General features: G+C 40.9%; 1 protein-coding gene across 1 annotated transcript; it reads right to left on the minus strand.

Annotated features, from left to right (window-relative positions):
* On the minus strand, positions 1 to 26,661 carry LOC127527071 (uncharacterized). Its single transcript, XM_051924629.1, has 5 exons — positions 26,431 to 26,661; positions 23,896 to 24,054; positions 21,243 to 21,398; positions 1,510 to 1,697; positions 1 to 744 (listed from the first exon to the last, which is right to left on the minus strand). The coding sequence occupies exons 1-5, from the start codon at positions 26,548 to 26,550 to the stop codon at positions 723 to 725; spliced, it is 645 nt and encodes a 214-aa protein (XP_051780589.1). The 5' UTR covers positions 26,551 to 26,661; the 3' UTR covers positions 1 to 722.
* Positions 26,662 to 26,874: the final 213 nt, after the last annotated feature.

Genomic DNA, 26,874 nt, shown 5'->3' on the forward strand with positions numbered 1-26,874 from the left:
CAGAGGATCTGTTCAAAACTTTTTAAAAATATGGCAGGATCTAATCAGTAAAATTTAAGAATAAGCTTCTGTTTCAGGCCTTTTGACCTGAAGGTAATAACTGTTGTCCCTAAATTTGCTGGTGCAAGTGCTAATGGCTCTGTATGATTTGGGAGAATGAAGAAGGCAGAAAACTAGTTGTGAATGATGACTGGGGTTTTTCATAATACTGTGTGCTATTCTAAGGCAGTGGTGATTATAAACATCTTAGAGTGAGAGTAGCTGTGTGCCACAAGGCTCCTGTTATGCAGCCAGGACAGAATCAAGTGAGCAGAGATGAACATATCATCCTTAAAACCTCTGAGGGAAAGCAAGGTTTTGATGAGCCTTTTTGATAACACCAAGATGTGTTCTACTTATAACATTAGCGCAAAATTAGCGCAAGTCAATTACAATTACGTCCACAGCTTAACCAAAGCGTGTAGCAATTAATTACATTTTATGCCCTTTTAGACTCCCTCATGCTGCTGTTTTTTGAAAAATTTTAAAGCAGAGTACTTTTGTTTGCCATTAATCAAGATGTAGTCTCTCTGAATGATTTTGGATGACAGCAGTCAAATATTGAAGCAAATGTGGCAACCCGCTATCACATTAGGCAAATGGTATTGTTACTTGCATTTTTATTCACAGTCATTTTTTGTATAACATAGATGCAGACTCCGGAGATGCAAATGATGTATTCTTTATATCCCTTTCCTTTGACCTCTGTGAGAAAAAGATAAACAGTATAGTTATTGCTTAGAAATAACATCATTATTAATTCAAAAGCAGGATTCTGATGTCCACAGAAGACTCATCATGACATTCATTAATCCACACATGTGAACCCATTAAATACCATAACCATTTTGTTTCAGTTATTATGACAGAAAAACAACAGAATAACCTAAGAAAAGGGGTTAGCATTTGGTTTCAGTGACCAGCATACCTCATTAGATGAGTGACTTTCAACAGCTTCTGCATTTTCAGACATTCTTTGAAATGGGATGTGATGGATGGCCTGCAGCTCAACCCATCCAGGATGCCCAAAGAATGGAAGGATGGGAGAAGGCAGCTGCTTTGGGACACTGTCTCCCCCAGGACGCTAGATGGCGGCTTCCCTGCAGCATAGCAGTGCCTTGGAGATCAGCTTTACAGCCTTGCTGGGTACCGTGGGTGCTGCCAAGAGATGCTGCGGGGAGACCTGGGAGTCTATACTCCAAAGTCATGGAAACGGATGTCCCGATGTACTTCTGGGATGAAGAAAATGCAAGTTCTCCATCAAGGACCATATAAAGGACTGTTGCATACCCAGCAAGTGAGCTGGAGTTGGGAGTTAGAAGACAGAGCTTGCTGGGAGGTGTGGAGGAGAGAATTGCATATAATTATTGTATTTATTATTATTACTTGCCTGTGTATGGTGGTTGGGGTGCTTAGAGGCACTATTTATAAGAAAGAAAAAGGAATTAAAATGCCTTTTAGTAATTTTACCTGGTGTCCTGCACATCTGTCTGTCGGGTTAGAGGAGTGACAGCGCTCTCTTGTGTCACAGGGGCCACATCCCTTTTACCATGTTTGCCCATAACCTTTGCATACAGTGGGAAGTTTCCTGATGTGTACGGCATATTATTTAAAGCTTTGGAATCACAGTCACTGTCTTCTTTATCCAACTGATTCTGCTAGAAAAGTAAAACAAGTGCATGATTGGGGTCAGCATTGTGGATTAGTGGCTATGGCATTGCCATTTAAAACATAAGGCTGTCACTTTAGACCATGTCTCTGTCTCACTGAGTAACTATGATTTAGGCACTTATACACTATATATATATGCACTACATGATAAAACGCTAAGGTCTGTGTGTCCAGCGCCTCAGTGCAATCTGATTGGCCAGTTTGTCTTTGGTGTGATTGGTCAGTTTAGCGTTGGTTATGTGAAGAAAGAGGAAATGCGAGTGTTTGATGAACAAGGAGGAGTAAAGGTGCATGCTGAGAGACTCCCCTTCCAAGACTGAAAGTATAAATCCAGACAGGAGTCGAGAAAGGCACCTCAAAAATGAAGATATAGTCTGAAAAGCAGGCTTTACAGGAATTTGCTTAAGAAAAGAAGTGCCAGTGAACAGACATTCAGACACGCACGAATACAGAGGAAAAGAGTGGAAAGTACACATAAAGCAAGAGATGGGAAATATTTTTCAATTATTTTGTTACCTATATTTTATATATAAAAGCAGTTACAGTCTTTGACATTCGAAACACCTTGGAAAGATGATCACTCCAGAAAAGTGCTAAGTAAGCCATATACAATGTCTGGGCCCACATTGTTATGTACAGTATATTATAATTGTGCTATAGTTCTATAACAATAAATCAATTACTTGACCAGACATTTATTATTATCAATATATTGAGAGTATTATGGCAAATGGGATATTTGGACATCCATAAATTATGTATTTTCATCTCTGTGTCCCACTGTTTCACTAAAAAAGCTAGGAAAGGGGTCACTGTCCTGTTAGTCACTTCAACATATCAGCATCATTTGGCCCCAGCCTGGAGTCAAGTTTTGGTTCAAGTGTAGTGAGGTTCAAACAACTGATGAAGCACATACTGTACGTAGAATTTCTACAGTTTGGATTTTAACACACTTTCACACTGAACAAGTAAGGTAATGAGTACTTTGTTCTTTCTTATTTATTTAGAAATAATCTGCTGAATCATCTGGCAGTTGTTTCCCACAAATAGTAATGGGATTAATTAAAGGTAAGGTTGTGCATAGCATGAAATAATTCGTCTTTGAAAATCAAAGCCTGCGGTGGGTTGGCACCCTGCCCGGAATTGGTTCCTGCCTTGTGCCCTGTGTTGGCTGGGATTGGCTCCAGCAGACCCCCGTGACCCTGTATTCGGATTCAGCGGGTTGGAAAATGGATGGATGGATGGAAAATCAAAGCCTGATTCCTAGGCAGAGATGGGACTAAATCCTGCATATGAAAGTCTCAAGTAAGCTTCAAGTCCTGACCTTCAAGTTTCAGGTAAAGTCTCAAGTTATGATGATTACATTCAAGCAGGTCAAGTCGAGTCACTGGATGTAATCCAGTGTCACAGTTGAGAAAACTTGGGTTTAAAAAGCACTTACAGTTTCACCACTAGCATTACATTTAGTTATGATAATGTCTGATGTAGGGCTGGGCATCATGCAATAATTTTTTTAGCATTACAAAATAACAATACAAAAAAGTTATGTATGAACCTTAAGACATCCAGTGTTTTATTTATTTATATATTACTTTTAATAATGGTAAGAATTGTTTTCATTTTAAAAGTTTCAAATTTGCCATAATGCAGTTTGCACCATTGCAAGTGCCCATGACTCAAAAAGATACATGTACATTTTGAAGCCACAGGCCAGTCCATAGTTTAGGCGCTCATTTTCCTGATATCTGTCATGAATCTTTAAAATTAATAAAAATCAATTCATTAGACAAATCCGACCTTATAAACATGAGCAGCAGGTATACAGTATGCTGACTTCAGATATTTTACCACTAGGGACGTCTGTGAATTGGTCAGCACACAATGGCAAGTGCTTAAAGATGCTTGTAGTGGAATCATCACTGTCGAATGAGTCTCTCAGAAAGTTACGCATCTGATGTGTGACTTTTCAGAAAACACATTAACCCACCATCAGGCAAGGTCGTTTACAGTAATAGTGACAGTATCTTTATGCTCTTTTTTACTTAGCAAACCCATAAACTGTAATTGTATAAATTGCATTTCATCCCTTGAACTAAACTGACTAGCCTATTGTCATCACAAATTCGGTGAAATGGAAGTATAACTTTTGTCTCTGACATTTATCCATGATGTCTTTTTACTCTATCATTGCTAATTTATGCAAAAAATGCAGTATTTGTCTAGCTATGGAGAGCTTCTTTAGCTTGGCAGGAGAAGGAGCAAATGTAAAAGTATGGTCAAGTCATTGATGGTGATGAATAACAGAGGATGGGATTTGAGGAGCTTTAATGCACATTTTAATGTAAGCCCATTCAACAGGTGCCTATGCTGTGAATTAAATCTGTCCTTAGCAGTGCATTTAAATTCTACAGTTGCAGTCTTGTTTTCATTTTACTTTGGCATATTTGTGTTTCCTATTCTACATCAGATTGCAAATTATTATTTTGGCAACACTTTACTTTAGGTATTGCATTGCATTGACATTTACAAAGCTTCAGTGAACTGGTTATTCCTCTGTGCAAAGTGAACTAGTAAATTAACTTCATTTTGGAATGGTCAGAAGCAGTGGCAGTTTGTAATACGGGGTCCTGGAGCACCACCTGAAAAATATTTTAAAAACTGTACCTAAATTAATTAGTTAATGCGAAAAAATCATGAAATAAATTTTTTTATTTGCACAACATGCCTGATGTCCGCGCATGTAAATATCCATTAAAAATTGAATCTGACTTGTATTTGCTCTGTGAATACATATATTTCCTGAGTGAAGGGCGCCGGCCAAATGAGAGTATAAGTAAGTCATTGATCTTTTGGCAAGCAGGTGTACTGAGGCTGCCCTTTAATTGGTTGCTTTGAAATTTTTTCGAGGACGCAGCTCTTTGTGCCCCAGACACTCCCATATTTATTGGCAGTGAATTATTTTTGTTTTAGGTTTTTTTTTATCTTTTAATCAACTGCCTTTAACGTAACTACAGAAGTGCGAGTGTGACTATACGGAGATGGCAACTTTAAGTGGAACTTCAGAAATCAAAGAAAATTCGGTTATTTTTTTAATGAAATATCCATTCATAAATTGTTCACTTGAAGAAAAAAAAAAAGAACATAAAGGAGCTTGGACCAGACCGACCTGACTAAGAATCCAGAAGCAGGCAAGCAATCGAGGATGAGCTTACACACTGACATTTTCTGCTCTTGTTATGACAAATGGAATTGGCTAACTGAATGTAATGCCTTTTTTCCTTTCTCCATTTGCTGTTTCAAAGTGTCAAAGCATTGTGGACAATGACAGTGGTACGAGACCTAAAACACCTTTCTAAAAAATGCAGGAGGCATGAAATAGTCACAGTCATCTAGAGCAGTGTTTTTTGGTGGTGTGCCATAAGAGATACTCAAGTGTGCCATAGAAATAACAGTGCAGTGCACCTACATCTGAACATGAGCGAGACAAGCTCTGCAGGTTATCTCAGACAGGTCTACCTGGAGAAACTGGCGATAAAAGCACTTACAGAACTTCAATTGTGCCTCCTGGTTGCTATAGTCCATATGCTCTGTGTGTGTTCACTTGTGAGCTTCACAGTGCTGGTGGATAGCAGGCATATGAGTTGCCTCTGAGGCAGAGGGGGTGGGCAGAGGGGGTGGGTAAAAGGGCAAAGCAGCTTGGAGATCCCTCCAAAGTGCTCAATAAGTGCCATGCCTGTGAATGCTGATCTCGGAGCTCCTATTTTACTGGCTTCTCTTATAGTCCCACCACTTTGGACAGATGAGCATGTTACCCCTGCAACATTCAGAGTCGGAGAGCTGCTGTTCTTCCGTCCAGCCGGAATTTAGGAACTGCGATAAGAATAGAGAGAGCACACGCATTGAGCTGGCATCGGCTTCACACAGGAGGATTTATTCTTGTTTAAAAGAACATACTTCAGGTATCAATAATATCACTGTAAATAATGGCCTTTAGTTCAGTCCCATTCACAAAACATGGCCACAACACCCCTGACTCAAAACTAGAATAGTTTCTTTACATTCACAATCGAACAATTTAAATTGTTTATGCTCGTTTGATCTTTTAACACAATCTCATATTACAATATCACAGTAATACCTTCACTGACAAAATACACATTTATATACAGCTATGTGTATTAGGTTCATTAACAATGTGCGGTATATTTACTGCATTCATAAAATGCTATAAGTAAATTTGCTTGTAACCAATTTAACACAACAGGTTTTAATATAACTATTCTAACAATGTGAAATGGCTCTTTATTATACTACAATATAATTGCTATCGTTCTGGTCTCCTCCTTTGACAAAACATTTATTTTTGCAAAGTAACACAAACAGAAAGAAAATGAAATTCTAATAAACACTGAACAAAATCAGTGCAATAAAACTAACAATTGGAAATGTGATGTCTAACAGAGACAATATCAAATTTTATACAGCACTTAAATATTTCTTTATAGTGTAAAGAATTTTCACTTTAGTACCATCTCCTCATCAAATCACCAGGGGCTTCAAGCATAACACTGTGCATAGAATTCACACTAAAACATGGCGTACGGACAAAAGCAGAAATGTTCATATGCACAAAAAAACCCAGATATATAAATCTGTGCGTGCGCCAACTTCCACATTCTTCCGCTCAATAAATCTCGGTCTGCGTGAAAAGTAACGCACATGCACGTACCTGCTGCCACTCACCAACTCCTCCCAGAATTACGCCTCTTTAAATATGCAAATCAATATAAATAGCCCTTAAGCTCAGCGTTCTGTGAAAGGGCAATGGCAAAAGCACAGGGGAAAACAGAAGAATTTCAGTGAATACCAAGTGGAGCAAATACAATCGTTTAATTTACTAGGTTCTCAAATCCCATCGTAACTAAAGTAACACATTAAATGCTTTGTCTTGTATGTGCTCTTCTATGTGCTCTATGTGTTTGAATCACTACATGCTTCTTAAACGGGCTTTCTCTTCCTCCAACAGAACACAGAATCCATTACATTTGTGATATTACAGTTCTCTGAATAATTTAAATACTGAGATGTATAATTGATATCATTTCAGTATTCATATCATATCAATTAAAGCATGTATTAAACATGGGAACACAGTGGCACAGTGATAGTGACAAACTGGCGCCCCGTCCAGAGATTATTCCTGCCTCCCGCAAGTTGCTTGCTGTGCCGTGCATGACTTTCAAAGAAATAATTTATTGCAGCAGTACTGTCTCTTTCAAACATACTAACCCCCAATTCCTGTCCTTCCTTTTCTTTCTCCAAGTACCCAGTCGCCACACAATCAGTTAAGTAAGCTTAGAACTCTGATGCTTCAAAACTTAAGGAACATTGAAATATCTTCGTAGTACGTTTAATTATTCTATCTACCTATCCTTCCAGTGTTACCCCAGCCCCAGCAAGAATACAGAGCAAGGCAGGAACAATCCCTGAACCGCCAGCTCCTTGCTAGTGCTACGACACCGTGTCTTCACATGTTTAATTATTAACAATATAGATTATTTAAATGAATGTAATAAACATATTTTGCTGCATTTCATCTTAAAAATGATATCGTCATCATGTAAATACGCGCTTTATAAAGTGGCACAGGTTGTGCAATATTATAACTGTATTGAAAGGTAATTGTACTTATAAGTACGAGCAGTTCTACAAGGAGCACTTGATGGACTGATTGATTGTGTTTATAGTTCTTGGGATGAAACTGTTTCTGAACCGCGAGGTCCGTACAGGAAATGCTCTGAAGCGTTTGCCATATGAGAGCAGTTCAAATAGGCAGCATGGCTGAGGCAGCGTGTGCTTGATGCTGTATACCGATAATTCTCTTTCCGATCAGCTGCTGTAGTGCTGTGATTCCACACTCAGATACAGTGATATACTGTAAATACTCCTAGTGGTGCAGTGAGAGTAATATGGAAAAATATGATCCGCTGCGGCAACTCCTAACGGGAGCAGCTAAAAGAAGAAGAAGAAGAAGGTTCAAGTGAGAGTAACAACGCTAAAGCAGCTATGGTATTTGGAATAGTTTGGCTATTCCGTGGACCATTATATTGTTACAGGTTAATTATAATCAGATACCTTAAACTAATCTATACTAATAAAAGGCAAAGCCCTCACTCACTCACTCACTCACTCACTCACTCACTCACTCACTCACTCACTCACTCACTCACTCACTCACTCACTCACTCACTCACTCACTCACTCACTCACTCACTCATCACTAATTCTCCAACTTCCCGTGTAGGTGGAAGGCTCATTCCTTACAGCTTATTTACAAAAGTTAGGAGGTTTCATTTCAAAATTCAAAGCGTAACGGTCATAACTGGAACCTCTTTTTTGTCCATATACAGTAATGGACGGCAGCTCGCTGGCCGTGGGAGGCGGGGTTGCGTATCGCTGTGGGTGTGGTAAATGATAAATTGGGATGAAAGACTTGAGAAAAATCAGAGGATTAATGATTGTATAGGGTAAGTTATTGCAAGAATAAGGGGACTGTGGATGTCACGGATTGAAAGCTGGCATCAGATTGGGCAGCATGGTGGAAAGGGTATACAGTAATCCCTCCTCCATCGCGGGGGTTGCGTTCCATAGAAACCATATGTTTATATGGTTATTTTTATATTGTCATGCTTGGGTCACAGATTTGCGCAGAAACACAGGAGGTTGTAGAGAGACAGGAACGTTATTCAAACACTGCAAACAAACATTTGTCTCTTTTTCAAAAGTTTAAACTGTGCTCCATGACAAGACAGAGATGACAGTTCCATCTCACAATTAAAAGAATGCAAACATATCTTCCTCTTCAAAGGAGTGCGTGTCAGGAGCACAGAATGTCACATAGATAGAGAAAACAATCTGTAGCAAACAAATCAATAGGGCTGTTTGGCTTTTAAGTATGCGAAGCACCGCAGCACAAAGCTGTTGAAGGCGGCAGCTCACACCCCCTCCGTCAGGAGCAGGGAGAGAGAGAGAGAGAGAGATAGAGAGAGACAGAGTTTGTTTTTCAGTCAAAAATCAATACGTGCCCTTCGAGCTTTTAAGTATGTGAAGCACCGTGCAGCATGTCGTTTCAGGAAGCAGCTGCACAAAAGATAGTAACGTGAAGATAATCTTTCAGCATTTTTAGACGAGCGTCCGTATCGTCTAGGTGTGCGAACAGCCCCCCTGCTCAATCCCCATACGTCAGGATCAGAGAAAGTCAGCGCAAGAGAGAGAGAACAGTAAGCAATCTAGCTTCTCAGCCATCTGCCAATAGCGTCCCTTGTATGAAATCAACTGGGCAAACCAACTGAGGAAGCATGTACCAGAAATTAAAAGACCCATTGTCCGCAGAAATCCGCGAACCAGCAAAAAATCCGCGATATATATTTAAATATGCTTACATATAAAATCCGCGATGGAGTGAAGCTGCGAAAGGCGAAGCGCGATATAGCGAGGGATCACTGTAATACATTTCAGCCTGAATGTGGCCTTTGGGTCTGGTACTGGAACAGTCCAAGACATGCATTGGCTCTATGATGGGGAGCACGGGAGCATGTGAAATGACCAGACAGAAAGATATGAAAGGCACTATATAATAGATAGATAGATGTGAAAGGCACTATATAATAGGTACAATAGATGTGAAAGGCACTATATAACAAATACGTGCTGCTCAGTTTATCCCCCCAAAAACTGTGCCCCCAACCCAAAATGTTTTTCACCAGCTGCCACTGGTCAGAACTGTATTATGTGAATCATGTTTCTCTTAATATTGCATACTTCAATATATGGCCTTCATATTCATCCATACGTTTACCAGCATATCAAATGCCTAATTGCACAGGGATGAATAACCAGTTTACTATTGCTTTGTAAGTGTCATCAACACCACAAAAGCCTTTCTTAAGGTTGTGTTACACAAGAGTAAAATTGCAATAAATGCATTTTTGCAGTAGCTAAACTAAAGTGTTACCATTATTTGTGCTATTATTGCTGGATTATTATCTGCACATTTTTGTTCTCCTCATACCCAGTGTTTATGGTAGGTTGTTGCCCATGCAATTGCATCGTATACATTATGATTATGCTATTTTGAAAAATTTTGTTAATTTCTGGAATCTGTCATAAATGCTGTCTGGTAAAAGTCTCATGAGTTTTCACTGCTCCTTTAACCTTGAAGGACTAAGTATGAAACATGCAAAGATACTCAGACAAGTGTAACAGATAATTTTAGTTTTTTATTCATTTTCACATTAAACATTTGAATTGTTTTTGATGCCTATTTGTGTTTTATTGTTTTAAAATTAATTTTCTGTTTTTGTTTTGCATTTTTTTCCAAAAGTAAAATAATTATTTATTTTATTCGTCTGTTGTTCAGGGAATGCACTATATCATGAAGAGTGCATAGTAATACACAATATATATGAATTAAATGTATCATGTCATGCCTATTATGAAGTGATCCCAGGGATGGGCATAGGCATGAGCGATTAATGGGCACTGCCTCAGGCAGCAATATTTCAAGTGCCAGCCTTAATCTGAAGCATACTAACATCTAAGCTATGAACAGGCTTTCTCCGAGCAAACAATATTTAACAAGAAGTAACAGTGCTGGTATATAAAATTATTGTTTTGCTTTGAAGTAATTTGAATATATACTAAGATTTTCCATAGTTTCCTCATAAGTGCACTGTGTCTAATACACACAGTATTTAAAGAAAATTAATTCTGAAAAGTTGTGTCACATCAGTGTATCCATCCATCCGTAGTCCAAATCCACTTTATCCTCACTCAGGTCCTGTTCCCCATTGTCATCTTTACTAAACAAAAGTATATAGAAATACTGAATGTAGTCATAAAAGATGTTAAATAAAATAATACACCTAACACCACAAAAATGTAATGACATGACATGATTTGGCCATGTTTAGCTTGTGTGATGTTTATTTCTAGTAGTCAATTTCTTCTCATCTCCCATGAAAGAAATCAAAGTAACCACAATACAATGACACAGCCTGAGGGCTGTGAATGCGAGCTCTCCACACTGGCGTGTTGCCAGCGAATTAAACAGTTAAAGCAATCTTAACTATGATATCACTTAGTTTACGTTAAGCATCTAAACATCTTAGCCATCTAAACATTATCAAATTCCTAGTATAGCATACTGCAATGTCTCAGCCCTTTGAAAAGACTAACAGCTGTGAGCTACAAACAGGGCCTTGATGTTGGCCAAAACACCAGTAGCCTTGCAACACTACTCACTGTTTTAAACTTGAGAGTCCCAAAGCACAATGAGTCCCTCACTAGAGAGGGAAAAACCATCAGACCCCGGCTAGTAATGAAAAGGGCAATTTAGAATCTTTATAAATAAAAAGATTTATTTTAACAAAATAGCTCTGTTAATAAAAATAAGCTCAGACTGAGAAAAAAGGCATAAAAGGCAATGCCTTCAAAATAAGCAAACCAATGTCCAAATACACAATCCAGAAAGAGTAGTCAAAAAATAGTCCAAAGATTACAAAAATCCAGTAGATCACAAAGAACAATACAACATTAGAGGAAATCACCACACCACAATTGTATTTACAATGAACCGCAAGGGACTGTGGGTTTTCTTGGTATTTAGAGGTCAGAGAGCTGGTAGCTGAGCCACTTGGGGAACCACCCACAAAACACATGGAACATAAAAGAAGATACATAGATACATAGAAACTTAATGGCCAACAATATTAATATAACAGAGGAATCAAAAATGAACAAAAAAGACATAAAAATGGCATTTGAATCCTAGCCAGGAAAGAAGCTCTTGCTGAAATAAAACACTAACAGGACATCAGTTACTGTATATGATAATGCACTCATGATGCTCTCCTCTGCAGGATCCTTTTGTGCAGCTTGGCAGCAGGACAGAGACTCACTTGGATCAGTAGTTCACAAAGATGGGAAAATGAGTAGACTGTGTTTCAGTTGCCCACAATGTGGTGACTTATTTGGCATGGGAGATTGTGGGTACTAGTTAGATAGGGGCGGCATTACCATTGAATCAGTGGAACTGACATGCAGCTGGGAAGATGGACAGAAGGTTCCACAACTGAAGAGGTACATTAGCTGGAACAGTGACACATCAATCACATTATTTGGGGTCAACTGTCTAGCTAGTGTAACTGTCTTTATGAATATTGAATTGAAAAAGTTTAAAGATACTGTTGTCATGTCAGTTATTTTTGACCCTTAGATCATGCAGAAGGCCATTCCATTCTTTGCAGTGTAGTCTACAGTAAATTGAAAATATTCCAAATCGATAAATCCCCTGCGCTGATCCTTCCATTGCTATTGCCCTCCAACATACTGATTAGTCCTGATGACTTATGCAAGTATGGAGTGTGAAAAGTATATTAATGGAATGTAAATTAAAAGAATGCAAACTAAAAATAACAATGATGGTGTAATAACGTGAGACTTTGTAAGTCATTTTATCTTACGTCCCAGTTAAGTTGCATGCCACAAGTAAGCAAGTCTAAAGTCAAATCTTTTTTTGTAAAGTCACAAAATTAAAATTAATATACATGTGACTTAAGTTGCCCATCTCTGCTCCTTTCAATAATACTATAGTACAAGCCATGCTATGTTTGTCTAAGTATGCAAGGCCACCAGAATTAAAATGTGGAACATGCTCAGTTATGTTATAAGAAACCAATCATGAAGGAATATGTAACAACATCGATATGTAGCCTTTATTGTCACATCTGTTTTCTGAACTCACCTCCAGGCAATCTAATCTCTGTTTGTTATTTTAAGGATATGGACCTTCTAAAGGAAAAGACCACCCAAAGGGATGTAGTACACTGTGCTTAAGGACTAACTCTGTCCCTTAATTACAATTTTCACATTAGTATTCTTTTAAAAAACATAACCTTTCTTTATAACTGGCTTACCACTTTATCAGTGTAATCTGTAGTTTTACTAATAGGTGCCATGTTGCTTTTACCCTTCTTTCTAATTACTTTTGCATACAGTGGGAAGTCTTCTAATGCCTGTGGTGCGTTATTTAAATCAATATATCCATATATGTCTCTTTCTGACTGTCTCTGCAAGAAGAAGGCAAGGAGCATGCTATAAGTAGACAATCTACTGGATAAGATACTAGACTATAAACCATTGCTGACTCACTCCGAGACCAAGGCGTCAAAGCTGCTTTGGGTCATGTTATATATTTTGTCCTACAGTGTTATATTTGTAAAGCACTTTCAGAAGGGACTTCATCACATACAGGAGCTGTAAGAAGTTTTTTTTTCTTGTTTGACCCGTTAGAAATTATATCTCCTGTAATTATTGTACAGGATTCTGATTTTGATGAAAGATCATAGGAAATGTCTAACCTTCCCAGTCTTCATTTCCAAAAATGAACATAAAAAGGATTCCTTACCGGAATTTAAACCTGATGTAAGTGTATATGTGAAATCAGTAGATTACAAATGTTGAATTCTGATGTAGGTGATTTCATGTTAATTTTTTCTACTTTTCAGTCAGTCAGTCAGTTTGGCATGAAAACTTTGGTGGAGCCACATTGAATCATGCTGTCAGAAGAGCCATATTGAGAAGTTGTGCAGTGGGTTGGTGAGCTTATGTGTGTGTGCTTATTTATGTTTATGTGAGAGAGAGTGAGAGATGATCAAGCACTTAAAGAGCAGAATTAATGAGACCAGCTTCTCATTTTAAATCCAGTGACCTGGGTGCATGACCATGGGTGATCTCAAGGAGGATCCTGACTTGGATCGGCTAACTGAGTTGAGACAAGTGAGTTCAGTTCCATTGGAGCTGCATGGAAGGAGCTTAGAATATTGGGGGAGCAGTGTACCATTGGAGGGAAACTGAGGCAGGAGACAGCCTCCAGTAAAAATCATGAGAATGTCTCAATATATTAGGCTACCAGTAGCAGTGATTATAAAATGTCAGCTGAATACTTGTATACAAAAGTAACATAAAATGATGATCTATCAACAACCAGTAAAGAACATTAGAAGAGATATAATTATATCTAAACATAATACGAGGGATGTTCAAAAAGTTTCTGCACTTTTATATTCTCGTTGGAAATGGTGAAGGCGGGAGGAGTAGTAATTGGGCCTTAAAAAATTGGCACAATGCTGGGAAAATTGCATCCCAAATGAAGGTGTCTATGTAGAAAAGTGATATAATTGGTTTTTGAAATTCTTAATAAACAAAGTTAAAAAAAAGTGTGAAAACTTTTTGAAAGTCCCATGTACACTCCAAAAGCAGAAACACAATGTTATGACAATGACTATTGTAATCAACAAAACAGCCAACAAATGACTGAGATACAAGAAATCAGTCAAAAGACAAGCAAGGGTCAGAATGCCGGAGCAGCCAAAATGAGAGCAAAACAACTAAAAGGCAAGACAAAAAAAATCAAAAATCAGAAAAAGGTCGAAACCAGAACACAAAATCCTAATGCTAGGGCCTACTTGGAAGTAATGCTATTGCTATAAAGATAAATAGTTTTTTGCATCTTATGAGGGATAATGCATATTTTAACTTCTCTGTCATTTGTGCAACAATGTAGGTCATGTGAATTTCAAAACAGCATCTTATAAATAAAGAAAACTAACATGCAACTAAAAACATTAATGCTTCACACTAACAATTACTCAGAAACCTAAAATTATTGTTCAATGGGGACCAAATAATTGATATGATTCACGATAATAAGGATGACTGCTCCAAAATAGTAAGATGTGAAAAGTCACAAAATATTAATAAATGGGTCGCCTCAAAGTGCTGTAGCATTTTTCTATATAAAAAAATGAGAATATGATGGAAAGTGGAACATTTCAAATACAATGATTAAGTTGAGTTTCCTCAAAACATTTAAATGATATATTAAACTAGCTGATCACCCAGTGGCTTCGCTCACTGAGTGCAAGGGAAAAAAACTAAAATGTAGTATTTATAAAATAAATTTGTTAATTACCAATGTTATTCCCCTCCTTTAACCGCCACCATATCGTGGTGGAGGGGTTTGCGTGTCCCAGTGATCCTAGGAGCTCTGTTGTCCAGGGCTTTATGCCCCTGATAGGGTCACCCAAGGCAAACTGGTCCTAGATGAGGGATGAGACGAAGAGTGGTTCAAACCTCCTATGATGAATGAAAACTTTGGACAGCGTTTTCCCTTGCCTGGACACGGGTCACCGGGGCTCCCCTCTGGAGCCAGGCCTGGAGGTGGGGCTCGATGGCGAACGCCTGGTGGCCGGGCCTGCACCCATGGGGCTCGGCCGGGCACAGCCCGAAGAGGCAACGTGGGTCCCCCTTCCCATGGGCTCACCACCTATGAGAGGGGCCAAGGAGGTCAGGTGCAGTGTGAGTTGGGTGGTGGCCGAAGGCGGGGACCTTGGCAGTCCGATCCTCGGCTACAGAAGCTGGTTCTTGGGATGCGGAATGTCACCTCTCTGAGGGGGAAGGAGCCTGAGCTAGTGCGCGAGGTTGAGAGGTTCCAGCTAGATATAGTCGGACTCACCTCGACGCACAGCTTGGACTCTGGAACCAATCTCCTTGAGAGGGGCTGGACTCTGTACCACTCTGGATTTGCCCCCGGTGAGAGGGGCCGAGCGGGTGTGGGTATACTTATTGCCCCCCCGACTTGGAGCCTATACATTGGGGTTTACCCCGGTAAACGAGAGGGTAGCCTCCCTCCGCCTTCGGGTGGAGGGACGGGTCCTAACTGTTGTTTGTGCGTATGCACCGAACAGCAGTTCGGAGTACCCACCCTTTTTGGAGTCCCTGGAGGGGATGCTAGAGGGCATATCTTCTGGGGACTCCCTCGTTCTGCTGGGAGACTTCAATGCTCACGTGGGCAATGACAGTGAGACCTGGAAGGGCGTGATTGGGAGGAATGGCCCCCCCGATCTGAACCCGAGCTGTGTTTTGTTACTGGACTTCGGTGCTCGTCACGGATTGTCCATAACGAACACCATGTTCAAGCATAGGGGTGTTCATATGTGCACTTGGCACCAGGACACCCTAGGCCTCAGTTCGATGATCGACTTTGTGGTCGTGTCATCGGACTTGCTGCCACATGTCTTGGACACTCGGGTGAAGAGAGGGGCGGGGCTGTCAACTGATCACCACCTGGTGGTGAGTTGGCTTTGATAGTGGGGGAGGATGCCGGTCAGGCCTGGTAGGCCCAAAGGTGTTGTGAGGGTCTGCTGGGAACGTCTGGCAGAACCCCCTGTCAGAAGTAGCTTCAACTCCCACCTCCGGCAGAACTTCGACCACATCCCGAGGGAGGTGGGGGACATTGAGTTGGAATGGGCCATGTTCCGTGCCTCTATTGTTGAGGCAAATGACCGGAGCTGTGGCCGTAAGGTGGCCGGTGTCTGTCGTGGCGGCAATCCCCGAACCCGCTGGTGGACACCGGTGGTGAGGGATGCCGTCAAGCTGAAGAAGGAGTCCTACAGGACCCTTTTGTCCTGTGGGACTCTGGAGGCAGCTGATAGGTACCGGCAGGTCAAGCGGAATGGGGCTTTATTGGTTGTTGAGGCAAAAACTCGGGCGTGGGAGGAGTTTGGGGAGGCCATGGAGAACGACTTTCGGACCGCTTCAAGGAGATTCTGGTCCACCGTCTGGCGTCTCAATAGGGGGAAGCAGTGCAGTGTCAACACTGTATATGGTGGTGATGGTGCGCTGCTGACCTCGACTCGGGACATTGTGGGTCGGTGGGGGGAGTACTTCGAAGACCTCCTCAATCCCACTAACATGCCTTCCAATGAGGAAGCAGAGCCTGGGGACTCAGAGGTGGGCTCCCCCATCTCTGGGACTGAGGTCACCGAGGTGGTCAAAAAAACTCCTTGGTGGCAGGGCCCCGGGGGTGGATGAGATACGCCCCGGAGTTCCTGAAGGCTCTGGATGTTGTAGGACTGTATTGGTTGACACGCCTCTGCAACATCGCATGGACATCAGGGACAGTGCCTCTGGATTGGCAGACCGGGGTGGTGGTCCCCCTCTTTAAGAAAGGGGACCGGAGGGTGTGTTCCAACTACAGAGGGATCACACTCCTCAGCCTCCCTGGAAAAGTCTATTCAGGGGTCCTGGAGAGGAGGGTCCGTCGAATAGTCGAGCCTCGGATTCAGGAGGAACAGTGTGGTTTTCGTCCTGGTTGCGAAACAGTGGACCAGCTCTACACCCTTAGCAGAGTCCTGGAGGGTGCATGGGAGTTTGCCCAACCAGTCTACATGTGTTTTGTGGACTTGGAAAAGGCATTCAACCGTGTCCCTCGGGGAATTCTGTGGGGGGTACTCCGAGAGTATGGGGTACCGGACCCCCTGATAAGCGCTGTTCGGTCCCTATACGATCGGTGCCAGAGGTTGGTCCGCATTGCCAGCAGTAAGTCGAACCCATTTCCAGTGAGAGTTGGACTCCGCCAGGGCTGCCCTTTGTCACCGATTCTGTTCATAACTTTTATGGACAGAATTTCTAGGCGCAGCCAGGGTGTTGAGGGGGTCCGGTTTGGTGGACTCAGGATTGGGTCACTGCTTTTTGCAGATGATGTTGTCCTGTTTGCTTCATCAGGCCGTGATCTTCAGCTCTTTCTGGATCGGTTCTCAGCCAAGTGTGAAGCGGCTGGGATGGGAATCAGCACCTCCAAATCCAAGACCATGGTCCTCAGCCGGAAAAGGGTGGAGTGCCCTCTCAGGGTTGGTAGCGAGATCCTGCCCCAAATGGAGGAGTTCAAGTATCTCGGGGTCTTGTTCACGAGTGAGGGAAGAATGGAGCGTGAGATCGACAGGCGGATCGGTGCGGCATCCGCAGTGATGCGGGCTCTGCATCGGTCTGTCGTGGTGAAAAAGGAGCTGAGCCGCAAGGCGAAGCTCTCAATTTACCAGTCGATCTATGTTCCTACCCTCACCTATGGTCATGAGCTATGGGTAGTGACCGAAAGAACGAGATTGCGAATACAAGCGGCTGAAATGAGTTTCCTCCGCAGATCGAGAGGAGTCAGATGAGGTGGCTCGGGCATCTGATCAGGATGCCTCCTGGACGCCTCCCTGGTGAGGTGTTCCGGGCACGTCTAACTGGGAGGAGGCCCCGGGGAAGACCCAGGACACGCTGGAGGGACTATGTCTCACGGCTGGCCTGGGAACACCTTGGGATTCTCCCGGAAGAGCTAGAAGAAGTGGCCGGGGAGAGGGAAGTCTGGGCATCTCTGCTCAAGCTGCTGCCCCCACGACCCGACCTCGGATAAACAGAAGAGGATGGATGGATGGATGGATGGATGGACCAATGTTATTTCTGAACAAATAAAGAGCATTTATAATTAATAGAAATTATATAAATATTAATTATTAAGTAGTAAAACATTTTGATAAAAGAATTTGAAGAAGATATAAGAAGCGTATAAATTAAACAGTCAAACATTAACATTTAAGAAGTAAAGATACATTGAGTACTACTGCAGTGGTTTCGGGCAAACTACCTGCTTGACAACCTTGCACTATGTGCCTGTGATTTAAGCGAAAAATTATTCTGAGGAATGTGGACACTACCTTTCCGTGCTTAACGGGCAGAAGGTCCAAACAATTCCCAAGTCTAATACTTCACATGAAGAGGTCGGTACATCTTTTTAGATAATTTTTTGCACAACAGGGCCATCTGCTGGGAGATGTGTGGCCAGTGTCCAACTTACCCTTAAAGGATAAATTTGGTATTTTTTTTTAGTCAGTTTTATTTCTCCACAATCATGGTATATGTTAATTTACCACATGAAATTGCTTTCTAAAGTAAAGTGTATTTTATAATGTTTTTAAAAACAACTAGCCTGCTCTTGCGTTTTCCAATAGATCTAAAGGGTACTGGGATACCAGTGTGAAAAAAAGGCCTCAAACTTTACTATTTATGTCCACTTTGAAGTAGCAAAGGCTTTGGTTTTAGAAAATGTGCCTTCCTTGTTTCTGAGGGGTGCTTGTGACAACAAAAATAAACTGGAAATCATTCATTTTATCTCTTATTCTAGGTACTATATTCTCAAGGTAAGGATATGTTTCTTGCTAACTTGTCTGCTCACAGCAAAGTTATGACAAACCCCTGATAAACTATATTCTACTTATTGTCCTACTTCTGCTATTCTGTTTCTTCAGCGGTTAAATTTTGCCATGGCTTGTAACAATAGGTAGATGCACGCACAAATCATACCATTATTTTTTCCTAAACAGTGCCTACTTTTTGGCTATTACATTCTGTCTTGATAGTTTACATAGCCTACAGAGCAAGATTTCTGGAAAGTGGCAGCGTGGTCAGGAAGTGGGCATACAAGACTTTCATTGTACTTTGCACAAATAATAATCAGTCTGAACTGAAGTGGTTACACTGCATTTAGATTTTTGACAGAGCCAAGCCACCTGTATGTCTCGCTTTTTGTGATGTGTTGTGTGCACTCAAAATTAAAAAAAGAAAACACACAAATAATGAAAAAGGCAGAATGTGTGATAGATACCAACCATGATGAAACAGATCGATTGGGCCTCAAACCAGTTACTGAATTTTTTAACAGATGTTGAGTTGCTCTTGCTGAGGATAAGGTATGAGTGAAAACTCAGAAACTCACTGATAGCAATTAAACTGTAAATACACGGGAAGATCATGCAGACTCCATGTACCATCTGGTGCTGCGAGGCAGGAATGACAGCTCTGTGTTACCACCCTGCTATCGTTCAAATATCTGCACTAGACTTACTATATTTCAACCTGATTAAAACTAAAAGGACGCCTAGAATGTCCATTCAGTTCTAGTCATTTAATTGCATGATAAATCCAAGCTCTGTCATTCACTTGCTAGACATACACATGCATGATCATACTGGCAGTGCCAACCAATATCTTTTTGAGATAATGAAAAAAGCTTCCATACGGTGAAAGAAAGTGAGCAGTCACAAGTATGACGTTTTTCAGTTATTATTGTCTAATTATCTACAGAACAGAGACAGCCATTCACATATGGGCATTACCATTCAATAATGCCAATAACAGTGCTTGGCAATGATTTTCTGAGGTGAACTCACACCCCTGGCCCTAAAAGGTTGCCATGGAGGGAGACAAGCAGTGAATCAAAGTCCACATCTGGTCTCATTTTAAAATCCCTGAATCTCACATTTCTTCAGTCTTTAGATGTGGATTAACATTTGATAACATTTATGGCTTAACATATAGATTTAGTTGGTAGGTTTTAATGTTTTTCTCAATACCCTTTAGCTCCATTAAAAATGCAAGAGCAGGTTAGTTATGTTGTAAAATTTATAAAATATGTTTCAGTTTTAAATGTAGTGTTCATGTACACCATGATTGTTAAAAAATAAGTTTGACTTGAAAAATACCAAACTTGTCCGCTAATGCAGAGTCACCACTGGAACTTTTGATCTGTAAGATCTTCAGCTGGTGGGTACCAGCAATTGAAAAGAGGCCTAAACCATTCTAATTAATCTTGTAAAATTGCATATTCCAGTAAAATGGTGGCTTCTAAGGTCAGTCCTCGGAGACCACCATGGGGTTTTTTCCAATTACTTTCGGAATCAGTTCATCATTCTTACTTTTTACTAACCTCATTATTTATTGAGTTGTCATTTTCTATTCTTTTATTAAAATAATTTCTTAAATACTTCTATTTTCTAGGTTTTTTATTAATTCCCTTCCTAAAGAGTTTGCTCACTTAATTGTAATGAAATTCTGTAAACACTTAGTTGTGTAATTAGTTCAGTTCTGTATTCACTTGTCTTTACATTTGTAAGAATCATTTCTGCACTGCTCATTGCTACCACCAGCATCTGAATATAACTGAGTGAGCTAACTCACTAGAGTAAATGAAAAAGAAAATGGCAAAAGAAAAATTAGCTATGGTAAAGCTATAGTAAAGAATACAAATATTTATGAATGTTTTAGAAATATTTGTATGCCAGTTAACCAATTAAGGCCAATTAAAACTAAGAATGATGGCCTAATTGTGAAATTGTTTTAAATAAAAACCTGCAGCCATGGGGCTTCCACCGGAACTGAATTTGAAAACCAGTACTGTAAAGCACAGATTGCTAAAGAGAATTTGGATGCCTATGTGGTGTGAATCAATGGAATCCGATTTGCTGTTAGTTTAGCATAGAATGAGCTTAATTGAGCCCCTGGAGGTCTGCCCACCATTCCTTCAAATATTATGACTGCTGTATAGGAGGGAAACATTCTGGTTAGGTGGTCTGCAGAGTCAGAGGCATTGGAATGTGGGGGGAGGCATCCTGCAAACAATTTTTAGAAAACCAATCATATGCTAAACACATTTAAACAAATCTACATTTTGTAAACATTGTCATGGCAGTTTTCTGAACCTGCTTCCATGCTGCTTCACAATTTGTGAGTAGTCAACATTCAGAATTAAAGCTACTTAGGTCACAATTTGATTTTAGTCAATACCATATTACATCAGATGACTGTCTTACCATCATTCCAGGACATTCCTTCATTTCAGTAATGGGAGTCATGCCTCTTTTATCCTTCTTGTTCACTTTAGCATAAACTGGTGAGCTTCCCAATGGCTGCAGTAAATTATTAGAAGTTGTATAACGATATCTGTTTTCTTCACCTTCTGTTTGATGCTGCAAGAAAAAGTTGATCCAATGTTAGAGTTTGAATCTTTTATAACTACTACTATATACTATACTATATATATAGTATATACAGTATTTCTATATATATATAAATATATATATAGTCACGCACAAGTGCATGGGGAGCAGCTTAAGGACCCGACCTGCAACGCGACAAGTTGTGCCAGGGGACAACGGCGGGGTACTAACCTCTCTCTGTTTCCTCAGAAAAGACAAAGCACCGCCGCCATAATCTCGCCCGGACGACTCCAAGAAACGCAACACTTCCGGGTCCCTTTCTTTCCTCTGGTCCCCATTTGATGACGTCAACTACCCATCCATCACCACGTTTTCTGTGTCTAATGATTTGTTTGAATTATTTTGACCTTCTTTACAGTATACAGGGCCTAAAAACCACAAACCTTTATGACTTTGTTGTCTATCTTTATTACAGTGGCGTAGTCGGCAGGATCCAGGCCCAAGAAAGATGTTGGAAGGGCAGGACCTAAATAGCGTGCTAACGATGATGGCAAACAAGCTCCAGGCACTCAAAGTGGACCAAGCAGCCACGAAAGCGGAGCTCACAGAGACAAAAAGATGACTGGCAGCGGTGGAGATAGTGAAGCCGGAGCCTGCACAGCCTCCACCTCCTCCTATTATTCCTCTCACAGAGGCTGACAACATAGAGTCGTACCTTTCGATCTTTGAGAGGACAGCCACACGAAACCAGTGACTGCGGTCGGAGTGGGCGTTTGCGGCCTGTTATCTGACTACTCTTGACATAACAAAGAGATACTGCAAATTCCCTTAACGGCATCCGCAAGAGAGAAAATGGCTTTTAGCACCCCTGGTGGGCACTGGCAATACAAGGTCCTTCCATTTGGGCTGCACGGGGTGCCAGCAACTTTCCAGCGTCTGGTAGATAGAGTGCTAAGGCCCCACCAGTCCTATTGTGCCACCTACCTGGATAACGTGGTCATTTTTTCCGGCACCTGGGAGGAACATGTATTGCAGTTATATGCTGTCCTCCTGATGCTAGCGAAAGCTGGGCTGCATATCAATCCCTGGAAATGTTATTTCGGGTTGAACAAAGCCAAATATTTGGGCTACCTGGTAGGAGGGGGAATGGTGAAGCCACAGTGTTCCAAAATCAAATACATCCTGGAATGGCCCCGTCCGATAGTCAAGAAGCAAGTGCAAGCCTTCTTAGGACTACTGAGTTACTACCGCCAGTTTGTACCTCGGTTTTCTGAGAGGGCTGTCCCCTTGACAGATTTGACAAAGAAAAGGGCCCCTTTTGATGTGGTGTGAAACAGCATGACGGAACATGCATTCAATGACTTAAAAATGGCCCTCACAACAGCACCTGTTTTGAGAACTCCGGATTTTTCTCTTCCTTTTCTCCTTCAGACTGATGCTTCGGACACAGGTCCAGGTGCAGTGCTGAGCCAGAGCATTGATGGTGACGAGCACCCCGTGATTTACCTGAGCCGGGAACTGTTGGACCGGGAGACAAGGTATGCAGCAGTGGAACAGGAAGCCCTGGCCATCAAGTGGGCGGTAACGTACCTGCGGTACTACCGATTGGGTCGAGAGTTCACCCTGGTGACAGACCATGCTGCTCTCCAGTGGATGGCTCTGCACCGGGACTCGAACCCTCGGGTCACTAGGTGGTTTTTGGAACTTGCAGCCCTACAAGTTCACCATCACTTATCGCCAGGGTAACCTCCAAGCCAACGCTGATGCTCTCTCACGGCTTCACGACCTCTTGGTTCAGGCCGTCCTACCTGATAGATCTGGGCTGAAGTGGGTGGGGGGGTCATGTCATGCATGAGCCGCATGGGGAGCAGCTTAAGGACCCGATGTGCAACGCGACAAGTCATGCCAGTGAACAACGGTGGGGTACTAACCTCTCTGTTTCCTCAGAAAAGACGAAGTACCGCCGCCATAATCTCGCACGGACGACTCCAAGAAACGCAACACTTCCGGGTCCCTTTCTTTCCTCTGGTCCCCATTTGATGACGTCAACTACCCATCCATCACCACGTTTTCCCAGCATCCCACTTTTTTGATTTCTGGTCTGGCTCCATAAATTGTCCGTCTACCCACCCTTTTGTGTCTAATGATTTGTTTGAATTATTTTGACCTTCTTTATAGTATACAGGGCCTAAAAACCCCAAACCTCTATGACTTTGTTGTCTATCTTTATTACAATATATATATATATATATAGTTATATATATTTATTTATTGTATATATGTATATATATATATATATATATATAGTATATATTTTATACTACTATTAGAGACAAATAGTAAGCCGGGTTGAAAGGCCAACTTAAACTTCCATTTATTGTCTCCATTGAGTACACCTTATTAGAACAGAGCTACTCATGATTAGTCTCTGTTCAGAGTTGAAAGGAGCCAGAGAAGAATGAAAATAAATTTGTGCATGGACAGTGGTCAGAATTTGATTTATACCATTTTGCACTAAGTATCTTACTGTAGTGTCTGCATGTTCAGTCACTGCACTGAGGGACGCCATGTTCCTGTTTCCCTTCTTGCCCTTCACTTTAGCATAGATTGGAAAGTTTGTTGCAGCCTGCTTTGAAATATCCAAACCTCTGAGACCATAATGATTGGTTTCTAGGTCTGCTTGACTCTGCAAGATAAATAAAAATAAATACCTGTGCCACCAAGAAAGAGTGTATACATTTTAATATGCAAGGTCATAACTGTTACATGACATTCTACAGAGTTTAAAAGCCCAAATTCACAATCAGTTTACACTTAAAACAAGAATGTGAAATCCCTCATTCATGTCAGTTTTCAGACCCTTTGCTCTGGCACTCCAATTTGTTGTCATGTGCAAAAATGTTGCTTTAATTATCCTTGAGATGTGACCAGAACTTGACTGGAGCCCACCTTTTGCAAACTGAATTGATTGGGCATTATTTAGAAAGGTAAACACCTCTGTTTATAAGGTCCCACAATTCACACTGCGTGTCAGGACCTAAACCAAGCCATGACGTCCAAGGAACCTCTGCGATCAAATTGCAGTGAGGCACAGATCAGGGCAAAGGTATTAAACCATTTTTTAAGCTTTGAGTGTTCCCAGAAGCACAACAGCCTTAATTATTGTGAAATGGAAGAAGTTTGGAACCAGCAGGAATCTTTCTAGAGTTGACTTTTTGGCCAAACTGAGTAACTGGTCAAGAAGGGCCTTGGTCAGGGAGGTGACTAAGAACCCATTGGTCACACTAGCAGAATTTCAGAACTCCTAACCTGAGATGGGAGAACATGACAGAATGAAGATTATCTAAGCATCACTCGATTATTCAGGCAATTATGGCAGAATTGCTAGACAAAAGCATGAGGAAAAAGATTTTCTGGTCTGACATGTAACATGGGAACTCTTTGGGTAGAGCTCCAAACACTGTATCTGGCAAAAACCAGGCACTCCACAACACCTGTCTAATACCATCCCTACAGTGAAACATGGTGGTGGCAGCTTCATACTGTACAGACTGCATCTCTGTTGTTAGTCATTAGCACTTAAACATAAGTAACATGACAGTTATAATTGTATACTAACCCTCACTTATTCTATTTTTCTTCTCGGTACTCAAATGTGGCACTTGGTGCCATGGCCCACCTGCCAAGTTGTTTTGCCTGCCTAAGGAAAAGTCATCCCAGATGGAGGATCGCAGGAATCGTTGGAAAGAGGGGTCCTTTCATCGGATTGGCTGGCCCAGCACTGTTTCAGCCGTGGAATGGCCAAATGGGGGAGGCAGCTTGAAGGATGAGGTCTCCAGGACTCTACACAAATCCAAATCTTATCATGGGATATATCATCTACTCTAAATTCTGCTCTGTACTTCTAAAATTTATATTTTTTATGTCTTACTATATTGAGGAATTGTTCTGTTCTGTGAACTGCATTGTATTGTATTGACCCCCTTCTTTTGACACCCACTGCACGCCCAACCTACCTGGAAAGGGGTCTCTCTTTGAACTGCCTTTCCCAAGGTTTCTTCCATTTTTTCCCTACAAGGTTTTTTTTGGGAGTTTTTCCTTGTCTTCTTAGAGAGTCAAGGCTGGGGGGCTGTCAAGAGGCAGGGCCTGTTAAAGCCCATTGCGGCACTTCCTGTGTGATTTTGGGCTATACAAAAATAAACTGTATTGTATTGTATTGTATACTAATGGGGTGCTTCTCAGCAGCAGGGAGTGAGAGACTGGTCAGATTTGAAGTAAGGATGAATGCAGCCAAATACAGAAATGTTCTTGGAAAAATAAACTGCTCCAAAGTGCATGCCACCTCATATTGGGGCGATGGTCCACCTTTTAGCATGTCAATGGCCTGAAGCATACAGTCAAGACAATGTTGGAGTGACTTTGGGATAAGTCTCTGCCTTTGAGTGGCCAAGACAAAGCCCAGACTTAAATCCCATAGAACGTCTGTGAGAGACCTGAAGATGGCAATTCACAGACACCTCCCATCCAATCTAACAGAACTTGAGAGGATCTGCCAGGAAGAATGGGATCCATATGTGTAAGGTTTGTAGAGAAGTTGTAATTGCTACAACAGGGGCTTCTACAAAGTGCGGAATTAATGATCTGAATATGTACTGTATATGAATGAGTGTTTTCAGTTTTTGATTTTTAATAAAATAACCCAAAATGTTTTTATACATGCTTTCACTTTGCAGTTATGGGCCATGAATTCTAGATTGATGGTCAAAAATTACAAATGTATACAGTTAAAACTAAATATACAACACAATAAAGTGTGCAGAAAGGGGTCTGAATACATTTTGAAATCATTATAGATTCAAAGATGTGTAAATATTTATAATTCAGCAGTATCTAAATACTTTTATAAAGCACTAGAGACAGATGGATAGAAAGATAGAAATGAAAGGCATACTACATGAAATAGATAATTTATTTATCTCACATTCATGGTGTTATTAATAATTCTTTTGCAATGACCAAAGAAACTAATACTGCAATTGTAAATAAAGATCTGGTACCTTACCATTTCAGATGGACCTTTTTCCCTAATTTTTGAATATACTGTTTTCGTATTTAATGGGACCCAGGCCTTCCAGTCCTTCTTGACTTTCACATCACTGTAGATTATGCTGGATTCTGGCATTTGCACTGAAGTGCTTGGTTTACTGCAAGGAATCGAGGCATACACAGTTTTGTCTCCTTCCACTTGCGACTACAATGAAAATGAAACAAAGTTTACTCCAAAGTATTTTACACAAATGCATTTTATCTACAGTATGTAAAATGAATTATTTCTTTATTGAACTTTGCAATTAATTAGTCTTGTTATCTTTGAATGTATTTATGTTAATTATAATTTTATTATTTCTGAAGTTTTACTAAAACTCCTCAATGAAAAATGCATCTTCATGATTTTTATGATCAAACCTTTTGCAATTATAAACTCTGTAATATTGTCTCATGTTGT

This window comes from Erpetoichthys calabaricus, chromosome 3, assembly GCF_900747795.2.
Source record: "Erpetoichthys calabaricus chromosome 3, fErpCal1.3, whole genome shotgun sequence".
NCBI classification, from domain to species: Eukaryota; Metazoa; Chordata; class Cladistia; order Polypteriformes; family Polypteridae; genus Erpetoichthys; species Erpetoichthys calabaricus.